The 21920-nt window shown below is 39.1% G+C and overlaps 2 protein-coding genes across 4 annotated transcripts; one reads left to right on the forward strand and one right to left on the reverse strand.

Annotated features, from left to right (window-relative positions):
- Nucleotides 1-8866: 8866 nt before the first annotated feature.
- Nucleotides 8867-13261, forward strand: LOC106636813 (protein yellow). The gene is made up of 6 exons (XM_014349343.2): nucleotides 8867-8953; nucleotides 11391-11895; nucleotides 11967-12069; nucleotides 12155-12243; nucleotides 12338-12630; nucleotides 12723-13261. The coding sequence occupies exons 1-6, from the start codon at nucleotides 8949-8951 to the stop codon at nucleotides 12973-12975; spliced, it is 1248 nt and encodes a 415-aa protein (XP_014204829.2). The 5' UTR covers nucleotides 8867-8948; the 3' UTR covers nucleotides 12976-13261.
- A 1581-nt stretch (nucleotides 13262-14842) lies between these two features.
- LOC106636784 (royal jelly protein-like protein) lies at nucleotides 14843-21061 on the reverse strand. Of its 3 annotated transcripts, none has more exons than XM_014349311.2 (8): nucleotides 20971-21055; nucleotides 19948-20062; nucleotides 18669-18955; nucleotides 17531-17653; nucleotides 17391-17452; nucleotides 16552-17042; nucleotides 15884-16127; nucleotides 14843-15374 (listed from the first exon to the last, which is right to left on the reverse strand). In XM_014349311.2, the coding sequence occupies exons 3-8, from the start codon at nucleotides 18937-18939 to the stop codon at nucleotides 15171-15173; spliced, it is 1395 nt and encodes a 464-aa protein (XP_014204797.2). In that variant the 5' UTR covers nucleotides 18940-18955; nucleotides 19948-20062; nucleotides 20971-21055; the 3' UTR covers nucleotides 14843-15170. The 3 variants fall into 3 exon arrangements, with proteins under 3 accessions (XP_014204797.2, XP_014204781.2, XP_014204773.2); XM_014349295.2 differs by having other exon boundaries at nucleotides 18669-18962; XM_014349287.2 differs by lacking the exon at nucleotides 19948-20062 and having other exon boundaries at nucleotides 20971-21061.
- Between the last annotated feature and the right edge of the window lie 859 nt (nucleotides 21062-21920).

The raw sequence follows: 21920 nt of genomic DNA on the forward strand, positions 1-21920 counted from the left end.
TCGAGAACGATTGTATCGACCGATGAAAGCAAAGGAGAACAAAAAAATGTGTGTGCGAGAGAACGTGAACATGACATGGAATATGTACGCGTTTAATAACATGCATACGAGTATTTTTTTATTTATGCAACAAATGAACGACAAATCATATCGATGGTTGCCTTATATACGTGGAGTTCATGCGGGTCTACCGAGTCAAAGTTGCGACTGTCGCGTGGGTTTTAAATTGAAGTTGTGTTGTAATGTATGAATTTTCGATGAATATTGTTGACTGAGCAAGTCCACGAGGTGTCGGTATTCTCTTTTTACAGCGGTAGGTCATTGGAATTTTAAGGTTTCGGTAAATAGTGAAAAATCAAATAAATTTATTGCAAAACGTTTAAATTTAAAATTGTATACTTACTCAATGATGTGCCACACATGATATCGAGCTAATTTTAGTGCTTGCACTGATATAATATTTCTATTTCCATAGTGCCTTTCACGCATACACCTGTATAGGCAAGAGTATATGGTTCATGCTTTTTTCATTGAATCTAATCACCTACCTTTTGTCAAAGTGCAAATCTATTTGGCATCGGATTAGCTTTCAAATTCTTTTTTTGCTCAGTATGAGTATATTCATCGCTACTTTTTTCGAGCTCCTTGTGGTATAATAAGCAAATCTGTTGAGTATCGGTGTTTTGAAAATCCATATTTATTCGTTTTGAGTCCCACAGTTAAAAAAATTTTTTTTTTATGATCACGAAATATCGCCCTTTTCAAGATACAGCCATTTTTAGTTTTCGATAAATTTTAATTTAAATAATTCTATTTCAGAACAAAGCCACTGATTTATTCAGTCCCACATGTTGCAACGTCCCACGGTTAATTTGTTCACCATCGGTTTAATTTGTTTTTATTTACAATCGATTGGATTATATGAATGGATCACCGAAAATACATTTTAACAAATTGTACTACAAATTCACCGCGTATATTAATATTCGTTGTTGCGGTAGAAGTTTTATTTTAATCATACAGAGAAAATCGGTAATTTATCACCGCGTAGCAATAAGTACACATACCCCCTACGTATACAAGTATACCTACAAAAAGTATACAAAAATCGTACAACGTAACGAAGAAAAGACACCTTTTGATTGTTCCAGTGTCAGTGTAAATTTTTCCCCAGCAACGAACCCATTTTTGCCCTACCCATTCGATCTAGAAGCAGATTTCTCAAGTATCGCAGAGCAGGAACAATACCAGCGACGAAATTAATACGGTATAGCATATATAGATATTGTACTAGTCGCGTATAATCATCTCAATCACTCGAGACACCTGTGCAATGCGCTCCCGAGAGAGAAAGTGTAAGGTGTACTTACATTGGATATTTAATTACCATTGCACGTGCGTGCGAATTTGATGCCTCTAATCCCACGGAAAAAAAAAAATGTCGGTGTAGGTACTCGTAGTTACGTGTACAAGCGTGTCTCCGAGACATGACATAAAAATAAACACACCAGTTTTGCTCAATGTGCATCTCGATTGATATACATCCATTTTACATCCACACGAAGAATTTTCTCTCCTGCACAACAATGCGCAGTAACAGGTGATTTCAATGTATTGTTGTTCCAGGGCGAGTCACGTGGAAATGAGGTTTTTTTTTTTAATTTTATTTGTTATACCATCGATCAAATATATATAAATATACATCACTATGGCGAACGGAAACGCTGCGTATAGCGACACCCGCTTGATTGATCACCTCTTGTCAGCGCTCGCCCGAGTCCTTTTTCCGTAAAAGATAAGTTTCGCGTTATAAATTCATTGCCACTTTGAAATCCAACACCTTAGTACATATCGACGGTGGCAACGTATAGTATATAACATATACACGCCTCGAGGCATTATGTATATGTATATATACATGCGCGGGTACGGGCTCAGGCGCATTGTTAAGTAATTGGCTCCCGGTGCGAGTTCCAAGTTTTTACGTAACGCCCGCCGAACGAGACGTTTCCCAAAAGTGGACGTATAACGTAAGTATAGAGCCCAGCCGCCGCGTGACACTCGAGGCGTGTCGTACACCACGTGCGCTATTTTGTTCTTTTTTTTTTTTTTTTTGTTTTTTTGTTTTCGCTTCCTGCATTCGGAATCTGTCTTTTTCGTCTCGTTCGAGTTCGTTAGGAGGGACGTATTTGAGCGAGAAGGGGAGAAAAAAAAAGAAGTTTTTCCACTTGATTATCAAAGCAATCGTCTGTAAGGTAAAACGCCCAATACTTGGACAGATTTTTCGAAACTAATTTTAACGCTCATATTCCGAAGTTAATGTGCAATACTTTCATATTTTTTAAATATTAACTTGTAATTAGGATGCCTTAGGATTATATAACACACAAAAAATGTTTTAAAATAGCTCTTAAATAATAGTTATCGTACATTTTAAAACATGTCAACTTATTGGAGTAGTTGGACAATCATTCTCGACTGTCGTAGTAGTTGGACAACCTTGAAAACCAAAAGTTGGACAATGCTGCAGTACTTGGACAAGTTGGAAAGCAGTACTTGGACAATACTAACTTAAACGATTTTACAGTTGTATATATTACGATAAGGCGCAAGTACTTATTAAAACTAAAGTATGTATTTAGATAAATACCTTACAACGAAAAAATGTTAACGAAGGGGATAAATAATAATAAATTTATTACGTAAAATTCGTAAGTAAAATTTTTAATCTTTTTTCCAAAAATAATCTATTAAATGCAAGATAAATCCCTCAGGGTGCATTTTGATTTTCAACATTTTCAATTGTGAAAAATCGCACTTCTCCTTCTTGATTTGAATTTTCTTTAGAAGGAACTGCATCTCTTCAATAGCAAACGAATTATCCAATTCAATTAAGCTCTCACCTCGGTTCTCACTTAGTTTTTTCAATTATTCTATCAGTGAGATAGTGTAAAACCAATTTTACTGTTTTTTTTAGTTTTGTTATTTAAGATTTATTTTTAATAAGACTATAATTTTTCTTACTTTTCTTTTTTGTTTTTGTTGTATGACCTCCACTTTTGTTCTTTTTCATTCTTTTATATTTTTTTAAAAACATTTTTCCTCTTTTTAGAACCCATACTTCATCTGTATTTACAGTGAATTGGAGGTTAACTTTTAAAAATGTTGAAAAAACAATTTTCTTAAAGCGGTGCACCCCTTAACAACAAAACTGATTAGTACAGTGTTTTTTTTCTACAAAGTACTTCACTTTTTATACACTTTTGTTTAAAAAATTCGCATAAAAGATTAACTACGTTAAAAGGTAAACAACTTTGATTGTATGTCCATGTACTGGCTACGACGTTTTTGTGCCTATGACCTGAAGTTGGACAAGAGCTCCACGTCTGTCCACCTACTACGAAATCGTGAGGTGTACTTGGACAGCTAATTTTACATTATAAAAATTTTTTTTGTCCACGATTACATTAGAAATATTTTTAATTAATGTAAAAGTTGTAAAATAATACCATACAGCATGCATACAAATGCATTGGATTAATTTTAACGAGCATTACCTATTATCAAAATCATAGAAAACGGAGAAAAATTATCGCAGTCTTATGGCGCCTACGGTGAAATTTAGAATCATTCGCATGTATTAAATTTTGCTGAAATTTTTTTAAAAATTCAAGTATATCATCAATAATAATCATAGCAATATTAATATATTACGTTTTTTAAAATATCTCTTTTTTATTTGCTACAATGACTGATTTTCCACTGTCCAAGTATCGGTCTGAATTTCAGTTTTGTCCAAGTATTGGACGTTTTACCTTATATAGGTAAGCGAGTCGGGAGTCGCGCGCGTTTTAGGCCTAAATCGAGAAATCGGCACGAAAAATGGCCATCAATTTTTTTTTTTTTTTTCAACCACAAGCAGCCCATCGGTCTCTATTCCTCTCGGGGGATTGAAAAACACACCTGGAATTCCCTCTTTCTCTCCCTCGTTGCAGATCGGTATTCCCCTATGACGAATTGACTACGTACCCGAGCACTTTCAACTTTCCTCTACACATCTTACATTTGAAGCGCACGCGCTAACGAGAGACACATGTATACTTACTGGCACTACAAAACGAAATGTCGACGATTAGGTACGATTTTTACGCGTCGCCGCGGCCTTTTGAAGTTTATTTTCGCGTATTATCGCACACGGCATTAAAAAGAAAGAAAAAAGAAAATCAGTGCGATTCCGTCGATTTCTGTCGTCCCCTAATAGCTTCCCCCGAGACAGATACGCGCGTACAAATGAGGCGGTGACGAAATCGGTAACAACAGGTTTTTGCCAGACGGACACCATAAGGTAATATGTATGATATAAAACACACACAAACTCGGGTATATATATATATATATATATATATATATATATATATATATATGTGCATTAGACGGACAAAGAACGGATTGGGGGACGTATAGTTGACCCACAGCCGTACCATGAATTAACCGAGAGAGGCGCGGCTCTCGAGGCTACAATATTATCATAGACGATTACGGTTCACTCCCGATTCGCAAGATAAATCGTGTACAGTACCTGTATACATATAAATATATGTACTCTACTCGCTCTTCTAGAAACTCGCGCTGGTTCGTGATTTTCGGCATGACAATGAGTTCAATGCTAAAGTTGTTTTCTTACTTTCGTATTCCTTCGCTTTTTGCTGGCGTTGATTTTCAATGACTCGGCTAGAAAGCAGACTCTGGTGAGAGAGGGAAGGGGAGGTAACCGTACATATATAATAGACACAGCCAATCGATCATAACACGTGTACAAGCGGTCGATTGATTCCATCGGGGCTCTCCATTGAGATTTTCTTTGTTCTGCCACATGGTTTGAAAAAACAAGTACCCATGTGTAATTACCCTATAGTTTGTACATTCGTAGCACGTGTATCGAGAAATTTCATAGCCAAGGAAAAATTAAAAGCACGTTCGGGAAAAAAAAAACCTTCCCATCAGCCGCAGCGTGCTGTTGTAGAAAGCCCGCGTTGTGAGCGGTAAGCGTGTATAATCATAAAAGAGGGGAACGAAAAATAAAAATAACAATAATTATTCCGGAAAAGTGGTAAGTTATACTATCAAGCCCGATCTCGGGGGTTCGTTGATTCTGGGGGAACTCGTTGATACAAGACAATCATTGTAATGTACATCGTATATATTATATACGCACACACGTGTTATGGTTGTGAAAATTTTCGCGAATTACAAAGCGCAAATTGATATCGATCGGTCGAACCGAGTGTCGAAATTAGATGCGCCCCTGCAGTGTGGAAAAAAAAATTACGAGAAACTTGTAGGAAACGCGAAAACGAGGTGTTTTTTCCGCTCCGCGTTGAATATACGTTTTACCCGCAGTTACACACTTATCGCGCGCTCCAGTGAGTGCACTATCGCACACGTTATTTATTTTATTTTTTCACGCCTCCAGAGGAACACACCGCGTCGATGTAACTCTTATCGGCGCCGGAGATACTCAGGATCGATGTTTGCGAATGTTTTAATTTATGTATTATTTGTTAATAATAATAATAAACGAGAAAACGCGTAATTCGTTGCCCTGCAGGAAAAGTTGGCTCAAACATAGGTAACAACAATGAAATATCAAATTGTTACGACATAACAAATATCCACTCGCAGTATGAAAAAAAAAAAAAATAAATAAAGGTAAAGGAAACTTATATTTTTTCGGAAAAACGATCCAACCGCCAATATACATATATTAACTTGCATACGGATAATTTAAGGTTTTTTTCTCAACTCACTGATACAACTCGAAGCAAGTATCGGTCGTAGACCACGAGCTTTTATCGAAGGTATATATATTATAATGAGATACACGAACAGTGCCCGCGCGTAACGCCACATAATGATATAGCTACGAGGGTAAACGCGCATTTTCATTAATACGCCGATTTTATCATTAGATATGAGGCAACTTGTCGATCGGTAATGATTAACCCCTATTTATATGTATATGTATAGGTACACGGGATTCCAGATGAACAATGTGCGGGACAATGACACAATGGCCATTGGGAGCGCATCACGTATACACAATACACGAAACGAACAAAGGCACGATGCGCCGTTTCGATCGATCAATAGTACCAGCGCGGAAAAAAAAAGGCTTTTCCACGAGTGGCCGAGCAATTGCGACGCACCATGCGAATCGTCGTTCTCTCGCGTACAGAGACACGAAAAAGGGGCTACCGGATAGTTCCCACAGACCAGATCGGTATTAACGATCCTATATATATGTATCGGCGGTTGCGTCGACACACAGATAATACACGTATAGGGCGGGGCGTGTCGATGCACACAGCCTTTCCCAATCGATCGAGCCTCCGCAAGGTCGTATTTACACGGGTACAATTGTATTTTTGTGCTCCCTAATTATACCGATCGTTTTTAACGATTCTCTCACCTATCGTGCTACCCTGTGGGCTAATCGCGGTCGCGTGCGCGGGCGGTATATGGGGTGGCGCGAGGACCACATGGGAAAAACAATCGAGGAACAATCGACGTGCTTGAAATTAACTTTGGTTGACTTGGCTTTCGCCTAAGCAAACCCTACCTTATACTTTTACTCAGCCTCCGTTCGACCATAGTATATATTTATATAGTCTTTCCCTCGCACTCTGTGATTAAATTCATATGCATGGGTATACACTCGGGGCAACAAATGGCAAGCCGTACGTGGGGGGGGGGGGACTCGTAAATTGACACGTTATTATTTAATAACTAACGCGTCAAATTAACGTGTCGTTGCTGGAATTAAATTGTTACAACCGATCATTACGTTATATGTACGGTTCGGAGGCAAATTGTCCTCTCTGTTGTTGCGCGGACCATTTTCTCTTACAACTTTTTTAGCCAGGGAACAATCCCATGGTTGCAATACAGGTAACTTGTAACTACCCTCTGTGTACAAGGTACACATACACTTGTACTTATATACACGGACACACTGTTCGCACGATATAAAACGGATATTGCCGCAAGTCTCCGTTGCTTTTCCGGCTTGTGTGTGTATACCTATAATATACACACCTTCTGTAACGCCAACTCCGTTGCGCGTCAAAGTTAAAAATCGCATCGCGTGTCTTTTAGTGCACGTGGAATATTTATACGCGTACCCGGGTAAGAACTGAAAAGACGTTGGAAAAGCGAATAGTTAAACGGCCGCGTCTAAGGCGTGCAGAGCCGGTATACAATATACACTAGGTACATATCAGCACCACAATTCATCGTGTATATGTATGTATGTATATAGAGAAAGATACTTTCGATAAATTTAAACGCTGTATTATGGGCCGTTGTACTGCACGCACCGTTCGAAACTAGCTCCGCTTTGAACCATTTTTTTTTTCAGTTATAAAACGCGTACAATTACACACCTATGTTATATTCTTGCGTGCGCCCATACTTCTATTCTTTGAGGTGGTACGAGTATCGGCACTTTGTGTTCCTGTACACGTATATACTAGGCTCGTCGATGAAGGTCTCCCGTACAAAGTTTGACAGCATCTGTATTGCTGGTCGTTTCTTTCTATACGAGAGTGTTACTTACATTGTACACCTATATGTATATATAAATAAAACTTATGGTACACGTACGAGTTGGTTGGCCCTTTTCGAAAACAGCCCAACTTTAAAGTTGTTTACACCCATACCCAACAGCAGCAACAACGGTATATAGGTGTGGGCATCCTTTTTTTTTTTTTTTTTTTCATCCACGCCAACGAAAAATATAATCACACGGTGGCGTGGATCATTACCCGATCGTTGAATTTGCTCGGTGGTGCGAGAGTATTATCGCACAGGTACGGATAATTACCGCGCGATCAAACGAAAAGGCACAAAAGAGCGTATGTAATATGTATATATTGTATACACTGTAATGGGCAATATGAGTTGTTATTCGCGTGGTTTTACCCGTAAGTAAAAGTAACAATGACCCACTTCGTAAGAGCGTGTTATTCAAAAAACACCTCTCCGAGTAATCGAAAGGACGGAGATGAGGGTGCATGTAAATTCTTGGTCTTGGTAAACATAGCTGAGGGCCATTTTTTGTTCTGTCAAAAATACCAGTTGGCCCCGGGTAAAAGTTATCGTTGAAAATCAATTGAGCAAAGTATTATAGGTGTACACCAATGGAGGAGCCGATAATTTGGAGCTCCGAGCGTCCTCCCACCCGGCTGTATGTATATAGGTAGGTACGTATTGTATACGAGACACGGAACTTTCGAAAGGTCGATCGGCCCAGCCAGATTGGGTGTATACGTGCTCTTGCACGCGATGTGTCAGGAGTTGGTGGTGGTGGTGGTGCCCGTGGGAGTGTCCCGGCATTTGCTCGGCGCGGACCTTCCCTCTTTAACACACAACCACCTTCTCTCGGCTCATTCACTCGCACACAAGGTGTTTTTGTCGTGCGCCCAAATGGGCTTCTCTTACACAATGCTGTACGCGCGGGCTCTGATTTCATTACATATCCACGTACCCCTCCCCCTCCGGAGCTCTTTTGCCTCTTTGGACCTGTACCCGAATACAGGATAGGCACAACTCGGTGCGAGCCAACAAAACAGTAGGCAGTGCATGCATAATACACGTATACCCGGAGAGCCATCGAGCAGAGCTCTTGGAAAAATCGGATCGGCGCGTACCGATACATGGTCGCAGTCAGTCAGTCGGTCGGCGGTACTTGGCGAGCGCGGCCGAGCATCGGACGCGCGCGAGTTTCGAAGGAGTGAATAAACGAAAAAAAAAGGCAAAGGGAACGAAGAAGGAAAAAAAAATAAATAAAACACCCGATCTTTCTTGTGCCATACCGGTTTCTTTATCTTTACTTCGCGCCGCCTTTCCCTTTGGCTTTCTTTTGCGCGAGCTCTCGCGCGTCCTTAACCATGAGGTGAGTCCACGAGTGTTTTTCTTATTTTTCGCCGAGTGCCATTTTGGAAAGTGACCGAGCGTCCACTAATTGTTTCGTTGTTTGTTGAATGCCTCGAAAGGTGCCATACAATGTATATATATCATAGCGTATGGAATAGAGTGGGCCGAGTGACAAATGTGCTCGTGGTGCTTGCGACGCGTACAAAAAACATACAAGCAGGTTTTTTTTTACTCCGTACCAACAGTTGCAAAAAAAAACGGTTTTCGGACCGAAATTTCTTCCGAGTCCGCTTGATGAAATCTGATGGGCGAAAACGCCGGCCTGTATATGGTACTCGAGCGTTATCTGCCAAGGGATCGTACATTTAGCGTCTCCGCGGGCGCGTGTATATAGTGTATGTCTTGATCGTGTAATCGGCCGAGATGAAAAACCGGAGCGCAATGGCCCCCGAAGGTACAACTTAACTTACTCGCGAGAGAAAGAAAATCGGATGAGCTTTAGGCGCGACAAAAGAGTTTAAGTCGTCGGCGACTCGATTGTCACAAAATAAGCCCATTCATACGTCGAAAGTGAGATGTGACGATTTTCCCTTGCGCACAATAGGTACACACGTTTACGGGAAATCAAAGGCCTAGAAACCCCTGATGATTTTTTTTTCTCCACAACAATCGAACCCGTCCACTTGTACATATACCGAGAAACGCGTCAGGTCGGAAAGACAATCGGCTCGCGTTACGTGCCAGTAAAGAAAAGAAAAAAAAAATCCTTAAAGGCTTACACGCCGCGCGCGGTTTGCGGTTCAACGCGAGAGCGTCCGGCAGGTGGTATCTAACGCGCGATGTTTAACAACACCCAACGTGCGGGCTCACAATGGCCACATGTATAGTGTTTTGTGCGTGCAACATCGACTTGTCGATAACATAAGTTGCGTCTTGGAGGACATGGACAATCCACTGTGCGTGTAATAGAGTCGCCGATCGCCGAGTAGGCACGTTGGTGTATACGCATACACCTGCAGCTAGAGGGAAAAAAATGGCTCTTCCGTGAATAAAACGACACGTCGGTGTCTTTCGTCGCGGTTACGCGAACCGCATTACAAGAGAGCGACTTTCATCGGACAGTGCTCTTTTTTTTTTTTTTCCTTTTTTTCCTCAAGCCGATTTATGTACGTGAACCTGGCAGTGTTACCAGTACTGTATAACGTATATAGTTTAAGCTGTGGAGCGTAATTTGTTTGCGTTTGCCAAAATAAACATTATATATTAGTCACGATTGTAACAATTTCTGTCATCAATGTATATTTTCGAAAAATAATGTCCCAAAATGTGATTATAATTTGCAAGTGTGGGTAGGATGGCTTATACCGGCTAATTTAACGGGTGCATGCTACGAACGAAAAATTTGTCGTGGATGGCCGATCGATTGCTCTAGAATATTTTTAGAACTTTTAGAATTTTCCCGGGCAATAATCATGTGCTCTCAGAGCAAATCACTAGAGGATCTTTTAAATCGAATGACTTGTGTTACAATTGACCCTAAAGCGACAAATTTCACAATCTCGGAAGCACCAAATACGTAAAAAATTCGTGTGAATACTGTCGACAAAGCATTCAACATGCATATTATGGTATACGACACTTTTATTGTCAAATTACAATATCTTGCAAGTATTATCAAGCCCATGATATCTGGCATAAAAAATCACCGCCACCGTTCTCTCCCATGTACACATATACAACCTACCGCACGCAAACATTCGTCATTCCGAGCTCATGGGCTTAGAAAGTGACCATATTTGCGTTCGCATACTCGTAAGGGATCACCGAGCCCGCTCGTATATACACAGATACACATTATCATTGTCTCCGGCGTGTATATGTTCGCCTGGGCGGCCTCTGTTACACGTAGCAATACACATTAAGCATATAGAAAGGAAAAGCATTATATACACACAGACGCTGGTCGACAGTCAAGGCATACATATACATACAGTTGCATTTTTTTTTTCTTTCCCATTTTGTCCCCGCTCTGAACTTTTCACGAGGGAATAATGCAGTCGGCACGCGCGTTTCTCGGTCTCACATGTATATACGCACACGTAGAAGCCAAAAGACAAGGAGACCGCTCTAATATCTCCCGCCACACGCGAATAAGTACACACGAGATACATTAAGTGAGGTACTATTCATTTGGTTGGCGTTCTCGCCAAGATAACGCTGGCCGATTTCATTCAACGAGTATAGCCCCACAGAGTCATGCAATGTGTAGGTACCAAGGCGTAAGCAGGGAGCGCCATCGACCCGCATAATAAATAACTCCCTCGCGGGAGGTGGGGTGCCATTTTTCCCTAATTAATAGCCCCACGCCCGATAAATCGAATCAATCTGGCGTACCCGATCGCTAGCACCCGTTCGGATGAGATTACGCGCGATTAAACGCAACGGTTTTCGCGCAGTTGCAGAAAAATCGTGGGCGTCCTGCTGGTGGGCCAGCTACTGTTGGCCGGTCGGGCGGAGATCCTCGAGACGGTGGCCCAGTGGCCGCTGCTCGATTTCGCGTTTCCCTACGACGCCGGCTTCGTCGAGCAGTTCCAGCCGGAGAACGCTGTGCCGACCGGTCTGGAGATCGGTTGGAACCGGATCTTCATCGCCGTGCCGAGACTAAGGGCCGGAGTTCCATCCACCCTGAACTTTGTGCCCAGGCAGATACCACCCGGTAGCAGTCCGCGTTTACAGGCGTACCCCTCCTGGGAGTGGCACAGCGCCGGCAAGGGCGACTTTAACTGCTCGAAGCTGATCTCCGTGTACCGGGTCCGGGCAGACAAGTGCAACCGGCTATGGGTCCTGGACAGCGGCATCAACACCTCCATCGACGACTTCACCGTCGCCTGTCCGCCCAAGATTCTCATCTTTGACCTGCAGACCGACCGGCTCGTCCGCATCGTTTCCTTCCCACGAGAGGTATACATATTACGCGCTATACGGCTAAGACATGCCGATTTCTCGTTTATTTCCAACTGTTGCGCCCACAGGCCGTGAGAACCAATTCGTTGTTTACGAATCTCGTGCTCGACGACACCACGGCCACGACGTGCGACGACGTGTACGTTTACGTGACCGACACCACAGGGCCTGGTAATAAAAATCAATAACTCTCTTTGAACCAAATTATTACTCGCAGTGCAACGAAATATCAATGATATGTCCCTTTTGCCCGCAGGTCTCGTCGTCGTCGAGGGAGCGACCGGTCGTAGCTGGCGGTTCCTGCACGCCTCGATGCTGCCCCACCCCGATCAGGCCACCTACAGGGTTAGCGAGCGCATTTTTTCGCGTGACCTGAATATATGTATGAGTAATTGACTTGAGCTAAAAAAAAAAAAAAAAAAAATGCCAATATGTACAGATCGGTCGGGACACGTTCGAGCTGTTCGACGGTATAGTGGGCCTGGCGTTCTCGCCCCGGCTGGCCACCGTCTACTACCAGCCCCTGGCGACGGATCGGCTGTTCAGCGTGGCCACTTCGGCGCTGAGAGCCGGGCCGCCGGGTTTCGAGGACCAACTGCCGGTCACGCTCATCGGGCGCAAGTCCAGCCAGGGCCTCGGGCTGGCGGTCGACCCGCGCGACGACAGCATCTTGTTCTCGCCCCTCACCGAGACGGCTGTCGCCTCCTGGCAGCCCCAGACCAACTCGCAGAGGTATAGGCACCGTTTTTTTTTTTTTTTTTCCCTATACAACTCAAGGAAAAAATGGGTGATGGATGGTTTTTTTTTTTTTTTTTTTGGATCAGGATTTTGGCGTACAGTCCGGAGAAACTGCAGTTCGCCGCGGAAGTTAGGTGGGTGGAGCGCGACACCGGCAACGTGTGGGCGCTCACCTCGAGGTTCCACAAGTTCTTCAAGAAACAGGTCAACCCCCGCGACACCAACATCCGCGTCATGAGGATCCGGCCTGAGGACATTGTCAATCAGCCGCCCTACCTCCTTCGGCACTTTGCCGTTCCTCAGTCCAACTACTACAATCTCACCTACGGCGTCTTTTAACCAGTCCAACACGGAGAGAAATGTATAACCCTTTTCTTTTCTTCTTCTTTTTTTTTTTTCTCCTCTTTTGACTGTGAATGTATCGGGGAGTTTATTTATTTTTGGAGCTTCAAAAATTTATCTCTCGCCGTGCCTTGGCAATATTACGCGTTAGTGTGTGCGATCCAACGGATAATCAAAATATTTTAAGTGTCATAAAGCAGTTAATTTGTAGATCATTACTATATGTATAGGTATCGCTCTTGGACCGAATCGATATAAGAATTTGAAGGAAAAAAAAAGGAAAATTAAAATAACCACGCAAATGAGTATAGACTTGTCTGACTTGAATAATATTATACGTATAGTTCAATACACGATCGCAGATGTATGAATTGCGACCTGAATTTTTTTTTTTTTTTTTTTCTATCGCTGCAAGTTGTAGTAAGAAATATATCATTACACGTCATATACATGGAGCGATGCTAATCAAGCAGTGTAAAAACATGATAAATGTAAATTTACCCACCAATAAATTGAAAGTAATTGATTATATCTAATATTATTGTTAACTTGTGTATATTTTTGTCTTTGATTGATCGAAATCCATCTTCAATGTCAAGGAAACGAAAGTCACATTAACAATGTTGAAGAGAAAATAGTAAAATTACAAATGTCAAAATAGACGTGAACGAAAACTTGAGGGACGGAAAGCTGCTTGCTGTTTTCGCATTGTCTTGAAGAAAGCGGAAATACATTACTCGGAGGTTTAACTGTAGACAAGACGTATATGTAGATTGGCATCATTTCGCATTACTTTATTTTCCTTTCAATTTACGCGCGAAAGTTTCGTAGCGAAGAGCTTCAAGTTGTGAATTATTAATTGATTTATCATTACCGTACTTGGTACAAAACGAGAAATCACGCAGTAGTAGATATTATTTTAGAATGATTTATCTGCATAACACCATAAATCATCTTTCAAATTAGATTCATTTTTCAGACAAGTAATTAGATGATGAAAAAACGTATGGCTTTGCTTTTTTATACATAAAAATAGTGCATTTTCATCAACGAAATTGTTAAAAATAATTTAAAAAATTATAAGTAATCCTAAACTTTTCAATCTTGTAGTATTTTTTAGCTGTACTGATAAACGCTGTTAGAGCATTTTATTGATATATTTCGATGAATAAAAATTTTAATAAATGAAACATCAATCCTCCGTCATAGTCAATTAAAAAGCCGTAAATTAGTAAGTATGAAGTTCGATTGTGAACAATAGGGATGATGGGTATATGGAAAAAATAAATAGCTATTTTTCACAAAAGAACAAAAATTAATTTCGGCCTGAATTTTTTTTATCAATTTAAGTTCTAGTTCTAACGATGATATGACTTCGTTGTAACTTTGCCAAGAGAGGAAAATGTAAATTCTATTCAAATACAATATTTCAGTACTGAGCACATAGTTTTTTTGAGGTAGTAACATCAATTCTCAATACTGAAAAAATAAGTAAATAAATATGTTGTCAACTGTAACAATGAGAATACAAAATTCTCTAAAAAGTGGCTACTAAAAAAGTTGTAGATCTCAAAGTCAATAATATACAAGCACCAGTTTTGTTTTGTACGTTTTACGTTAATTTCGTAAAACTATCATTAATTTAAAAAATTGAGGAATTGCAGGATCCAAATTTTTTTTTAAGTAAAAGAAAAAAAACCTTTTTAAGTAAGAACTAAGGTCAGAAACCTAAAATTTATTTCATTGTTATTTTAATAAATACTGGTTTTACATTTTGTTATTTATTCGTCAGATGATCGCCATTAAATACAGTTGGTAGAGCAAAAAATCATTATTAAAAATATAAATAAATAATTTTAACCCTGTACCTGCATAAAGTACGAGCACATACTTTTAATGTACATGAATAAATTTATAAGTTTTATTTTGCACACAAATGCGTAGAAGGTTTTACATTTTTTTTTTATTTTCAACATTATTACAATAATTGAGTGTTGTCGTCTCTGCAGAGTCCTTCTACCGCAAACACTCATTATTCGAATTTCATTGTTTCTATTACATTACACATTGTTCATGGAAGAGATTACTATATAATTGTATGGTTTAAAATGAGTAAACTAATCTGTTAGAGTGGAACTAAATCCGATGACAATAGTTAAAACAGTAGTGACAATAATACAACTTGCGTTCGTCTATGGTAGCTTCGGAAAGCGATGTGCAAATGGGAAATTGTGAACAGCGTCAATGTCACACACAGTACCACGTACTAGCTCCTGGGTGAACCCTGCATTGATACGGAAGTTCGTCTCGTTGACTTTCATACTACCAGTCAAGTATCGATGGAATGAAGAGGTCAGAACCCACAGCACTTGACGGCCATCAGGTGCCGTTAATACCTATCGTTTGAAGATTCATTGGTCTCTTAGTTTTATCACATCGTTTCAAAGTAAGTACCTTACAAGTATACAGCTATATATACGTGAAAAGATGAGTATTTCAAGGGACTTTACGGCGAGTTTTTACACTTTTCATGGTTGATTTTTTTTTTCGTTATACAAAACATAATTTTATAAATATAAACAATGAGGAGAAGGAAACCATTACTTGGACCGTGTAGGTTGTGATTAGCAATATTTATTTGATGACCATTTTTCGGCGTACCTTTGCTCAACCTTAAACTTTTTCTTACCAAAACTTCACGTTGAAAATTGAACAATATTTTTAATATTAATAAAAAAAAAACAAAAAAAAAAAAAGCACTGCAATTTTATTCATACTCAAATCTCACATAGTTCGGTCACTTTGGCTGTAGATAATACTTATCTAATTATATACACACCATATTTTTTCAGTGCACAGTTACCCCTGACATATTTAATATACTCGATTTTGTACAAGCACTAACCTTCACACCGGAGGCAAACTGCAGCGTCTCTTCGTTGACAACGACATTATGAATGTTGCGGCCCCCAAACTCGGGAAACTGCTTGCTGTTCCAGCACCCGATGGCCAAGTCACTCATCAGACCAAAATATAGGACGCCGTTGCGGTCCATTGCTTCGGCCACTGACTGCGTGGTCCTTTTCGTAGGGAAGGCTTTAAAGGCATCGGATGCTGCTCGCGAGTTGTTGTGAAACAGTTCGTAGTTCCTAAAGCCATAGACAGACAATAACTACTAGTAACCCACCCTGACACATGAAGTGATTAATCAAATCTTTTAGTTGGTTCTAGAATGTTTACTGCACTAAAGGAGGATCATACAAGTAGTGCTCTTCGTGACACGCTGGAATGTTGACGAGTAAGAGGTGCATAGGACATAATATATCACACTAAGAGAAAAAAGCAATAAAAATTACTGTGCTCGAATGGTAATCTGGTACTGTTCTAGACTTTGTACTATTTGAACAGTGATTTTCACTATCAGTACAATAGTAATAACTGTCCAGAATGGCAAAAACTAGCTTGGCCAAAGTAAAAAGTCCCCAGACGGCAAAATGACACCAGATTACCATTGTAGAACAGTAATTTTTATTATTGTTCACGTATTTGATGTAATACAAAATTTCATGGTACCTAATGATCGACGTTGGCACGTGAGACTCGACGCGACTCGCAAGGGAGTGGAAGTACAGGGTCCTGTCGCCGTCGGGTTGGACGGGACCGAGGGCCATTCCGACTATGCCGTCCATCAGTTCAAAGGTCTTATCATGTATGTAAAATTTGCTGTCGTCGGGGTTCGGATCAAACAGGGGGTTGATTATCTTCCAGGAGCGGACCGCTGCGTGATCGTAGACGATGAGTGCGTGCGCCTGATCATCGGCGATGTACACGAAGGTGTCTTTGCATGACTTGTCTTTTGAGTAGTCGTTAGGCTTCATCCTTACGTCTGCAACGACGGTTACGTGCAGCGACAAAGAAGGGTCGAACTGATCGTCGGGGATGCGATAGCGGCTCAGCAGTTTGTTGGTCTTTAGCGAGAAGGAGAGCAGCTGGGGCGGGCAGGGCCTACCCTCTCCGAGTATAACACCAGTGTCCATCACCCACAGCCTGTCGCACTCGTCGATCTGTCTTTCGGCAGACGCCACATTAGTCACCTTACTTTCATACCCTCCACATTTAACATTGTTAATAACGATTGGTTCGATTGGTAAGTGTAAGAAATCGACTTTAAAATAGTGAACATCCCAAATAGCGAGACATTATTACTTTCTTGCATAGTGAAATATTTCCTTAAAATAGTAACACATTTCCTCTGTTTTCCCGGTTGAATAGTTATGATTTTTTACTGTTCGAAAAAATTTTTTTTAGAAAAGTAGGTATACATGCAGATTAAGTTTTGTTTTCGGAGTATCGGTTCCGCAAGAACACAAATACACCCATTTTGCGTGTTAATACTTGATCAAATTTCTCACCTGAACCCTGAAAACGTCCGTTAAGGAGTCACAGTTGTCGCCAAGGGTGTTCCATCCCCAATCTGTGTGATTATACGAAATCCAATTTCAGAAAAATCAATAAAAAAATGAAGAGATGATTTTTTTTCGAGATGTACAACCTGGGTAAGGTGCAATCAGATGCTGGCCGTTCTCGGACAGCTTGTCGGTTACGTAACCCAGTGTCATTGGTACTCCGCGCTCCAGGCGAGGCGTCGTGACGAAAACCTTGGGCTTTGTTCCACCTTGTGAATAAGTAATAATTTGGTTCAGAGAAAATGTTTACCGCCAGCTTGTTAGCATTAAGCTTCCTAAATTTTATTTACAGTAATTTTATCCTAATAAGTATAAAGAATTTACTAATATCTTTTAAGTTTATTTAACGTATCTTGTGCAACGCTGTGAGTGCGATACCTTTTCATTATAATGTTTTACTTGTGTTTTATAACTGTGGGATTCACATTATTTCATTACCATGTTTCACCTAAGTCTCATAATTGTATGCCATTTATGATAAATGTGAGCAACGTCTGGTCAAAATTTTTCAAAATTTAAGAAAATACATTTGTTATTTAAATTAATTTTTTTTACCATATTTGCAAGACTATATCGCAAGATTATATACATTTTATGTTTGACTCCCATTTACAAATTCTGTAGACAACTTATCTGATTCCCGACACTGTCGAGGTTTATTTATAAATTCGTTGCAGTGCTACACTAAACAATGTAACTAGACGTTGCTTACATTAATTTTTAGTAGTGCTAATTTATGAATTTATAATACGAATGTTATAGTCGTGCAAGCACGTAATATTATAATTTTGCACTTTAAAGGAATTGTACACATCATACAATACGTATTAAAAAAACAAAATTTTACTTCTTTAAATCAATACATTTGTCATAATACATGAATATGATTTGCCTGCTCGTGAAATCATTGAATAAAAATTAAAAGTTGACTGAAATCAATTTTACGAACAAAAGGTCAGATTACACACTATTAAACTGAGGGATATTTTTTTTCAAACGACATGTTTCGGCTTGTTTACATCATAAAACATGTTTTTAAAGTGTTATAATGTAATTCAAGTATTTAAATTAACGGATAAGTAAAACAACTGTTAATTAAGATTAATTTCAAGGACTTCATCATGCAAATCCGATTTTACATTATGTGCTGTGAGCATAAAAAACGATTGCTGTACACTCGTTACTCGATTAATGTTTTCTTGAAACGCAACGCCCAGGACATACCGTAATAAACGTCGACGTCAATCGGTAAAGCAGCTCCAGGTCGGTACGTGCCATTTTTGATAGCAGCCTCTCGGTCCGCCTCGCTATCAAAAGCAAATTCCAATATCTTCCAGGAGTGCGTTAGTCGCATTCTTTGAGCCGTTGTCGGCGTTGTCGTCTCCAGCAAGTCTTGCAAACCTTTGAATTCCTTGTAACACATGGCTAATCTTGCAAGAATCACAAAAGTCAGCAGCAACGGTACCAAATGCTGCATTTTCTTTGCCATTTTCATCTACTTTTGCGATCCTCTGCAATCTCGAGTATATTTTACATACTATTTTTCGGAACAATAATTTTTAATTGATTATAAAACATCTTTTTCAACGAACGCGTAACAATGTCCCACCATTTAAGTTATTTTCATATATTATTTTTTTTCCTTCGTCAAACGTAGGTATATGTATATTTCGCTCCACTTCAATGCAATAATATATAATATTATTAAAAAACCATAATACATAATATTATTGAATACTATAAATAATTAAAGAACTGTATAATACATCAAAAAAGCTCGATTGAATCTCCTGTTACAAATACGTTTATTTTCATTAAAAAGGCTAACATGACAAAATGATTTTTTTTTAATTTTATTAAATTACGTGTGGTTCAGCGAAAATGTCATTTAATATTTCTGAAGAAATGATGATATACTCAACTAAGAAGGAGCTTATGACACATACAGCAGTTAACAACAACTACAAAAATTGAAGTATTCTTTTTTTTTTTTTTTTTTTTTTTTTTTTTGGTACAGAAAAAAAAACTGTAATAGTTACAAAATATTACAGCAACTATACAGAGTGAGTTAGCTCTTGTTAATATGCTGACGATTGATGTCTGTTTCGTAAAATCATAACGATTGTATAACAGTCCGTAAGGATGATAAGAATCTAAATGTAAAAAATTTATTCACACATTTTTTAATTATTTTTAGAATCAAAATTTAGAATGTCTGAAGTCATATGATTAAAGGTACATTAGTTTTTAAAAAACAGTTAAAAATTTTCGTAAAGAGTTTTAATTTTTGACCCTCACATTATTTGAATAAATCATAAAAGAAAAAAAAAAACAAAGTCATAAAATCAGCAGTTTCGATCATAGTAGAACGTAATTTTTTGTGTTATTAATACTACATTATTCTTCCCGGGATGGTAATGGGCACTGCAGCTACACAACATTTAAATGTGATTACAAATGTTATTTAATCACAAGCAAAATTATTATGTGCCTAACTACTAACTCTAACTTTCATAGGGTACGAGTAGGTTATCGGGAGTTCCAAGAGGTTACAACTTATCTACAGCCTCGTAAAAAATTGATAAACCAAAGAGAAACTCGATGGCTCGACGAAATCACTGTAAAGAAAGCAGATTCGGTCATTTTTTCTCTTCAATAGTTATTTGTGGCAGCATGACTACAGTAAAGACAAACTGTTCCAGATTTTAGAATTACCCAAGTTGCAACTATGAAATTTTGCAAAGAATCGACATGGGTATCAAGTAAATTTTTCTCTCGACTCCCTTATCATTCTATGCGTGAAATGTAAATGACCCCTTTCACCACGCCTTACCGATCGACAGCAAAATGATTCACATGACACCTCATGCCAATGAAAAATATTCGCGTGACTGAAGCCTTGAAATGAATAAAAGCCACGAGTAAGTGTAAGGAAGGTAGAGAAAAGAAATTTACGAATACAATGGCACAAAAGATTGCACTAAAAAATATATGCCGCATTTCATTATTTCAGTACTAAAATACATTACTGCAACCGGTCATTCCTGAAGATCACACGCTTAAGCTTAAATACGAAAATTTTGTCCTACTTTTCATGCAGACTAAAATAAAATAAATAAATTAAAAAAAAAAAAATTTTTCATACTGTAAAGCGTTAAATTTATAATTTAAATAGGCAAAAGTATTACATACAACCAACACTTGTACACCAGAGAACAAGTGATTAATCCCGAATGTGCCCCATAAATGGTGCTTGAAATATCAAATGATTAATCAACAATTCAATTCATGGACATTACCAAAATGTCATTAAAAATTGAAAGCGACGATGCTGGAGAAAAAAAAAGTTTATTCAAAAACATGTGATCGCACATTTGTATAAATTCAAGATGAATCATCTATTTGTAAACGAACCCGAAATTAATGTTAAAAATTGTATGATTTCATCATCATACAAAAAACTGCTTGAATTTAACAATTGCGTAATTAAAGTGACAAGTATTAATAAAACTGTGTTAAAAATTACCTAAGAAGCTTTGTAAAGTTTATACTGCACGGCCAACGAAACAGATAACGCACACGGCACACACGAGCGTGGCGTTCACCGTGACTCCCAGTAGCCGACTGTGCCGTACTAGCGCGTCTTTTGCACATCAACTCATACAACCGTCCACCCGTCATTCTCCCGCTCGTATGGATAAACCACTGTATACAAATACTCTTGTATTCAAAAGCCGCCACTGCTGTGTGACCTTTTTTTTTGCACTTGTACAGCTCACACCGTTTGCGCACATAAGCATATCTCGTTTCTGTATATATTTCTATTTACAGATCCATCACAACATTGAACAACAAAAAGGCATCTTGTAAAATTAAATTCGAGCAATTTGATAAGTGTTTACGAGCGGGTCGTACTGCACTATTGTAAAAATGTTTTTTGAAAAACTGTTTTTTGTAAAAATTAAATAGAGGGCAGAAAAACTAAAATTATAATGTTATTTAAATGTAACGTAAATAGTAGTAATTCAATTTAATAATAATAGTAATAGTAATAATAATAATAATAATAATAATGTCTAGCGTCATTTAATTTTCATAAAAAAAAAAAAAAACAAAAAAAAAGTTGCAGAAAGAATTCTTTGAGACACATTTCTAATGAGACACTTTGCTCGCACTCATTTTACTTCACGTAATAACATGTATGTACATTGGTAGATCTGTAATTCATAATTTACAGAATGGAGGTAGGCATACGCTACTGTTCGCAAACGGCGCTGCCGGCTCTTGAGTATAATATACCGTGTCGAGGAGCAGGCGAATAACGAGCGGACCATTACGTATACAGTTGGCACGCGAGAGGCGCGCTATCATGGCACAGTAGGCCATTGGGAGAGCCTCGGCGAACGCCACGATTTTGTGTGCGGTGCGTTGTCGGTCTTGCCGATCGTGCGGTGCCGAGTTCGTAAACTTTTCAAA

This window comes from Copidosoma floridanum, unplaced genomic scaffold (genome assembly GCF_036245765.1).
Source record: "Copidosoma floridanum isolate Cflo_tuat_1 unplaced genomic scaffold, Cflo_Japanese_pri ptg000007l, whole genome shotgun sequence".
Taxonomy (NCBI): Eukaryota; Metazoa; Arthropoda; class Insecta; order Hymenoptera; family Encyrtidae; genus Copidosoma; species Copidosoma floridanum.

Coding starts and splice junctions, on each gene's coding strand:
- LOC106636813 (XM_014349343.2), top strand. Junction 11,896..11,966: donor TCGTTTCCTTCCCACGAGAG/GTATACATATTA, acceptor TTGCGCCCACAG/GCCGTGAGAACCAATTCGTT. Junction 12,244..12,337: donor CCGATCAGGCCACCTACAGG/GTTAGCGAGCGC, acceptor CAATATGTACAG/ATCGGTCGGGACACGTTCGA.
- LOC106636784 (XM_014349287.2), bottom strand. CDS start 18,939: ATGAAAATGGCAAAGAAAATGCAGCATTTGGTACCGTTGCTGCTGACT. Junction 17,453..17,530: donor TCTGATTGCACCTTACCCAG/GTTGTACATCTC, acceptor ATAATCACACAG/ATTGGGGATGGAACACCCTT. Junction 16,128..16,551: donor GTGCCAACGTCGATCATTAG/GTACCATGAAAT, acceptor CTATGGCTTTAG/GAACTACGAACTGTTTCACA.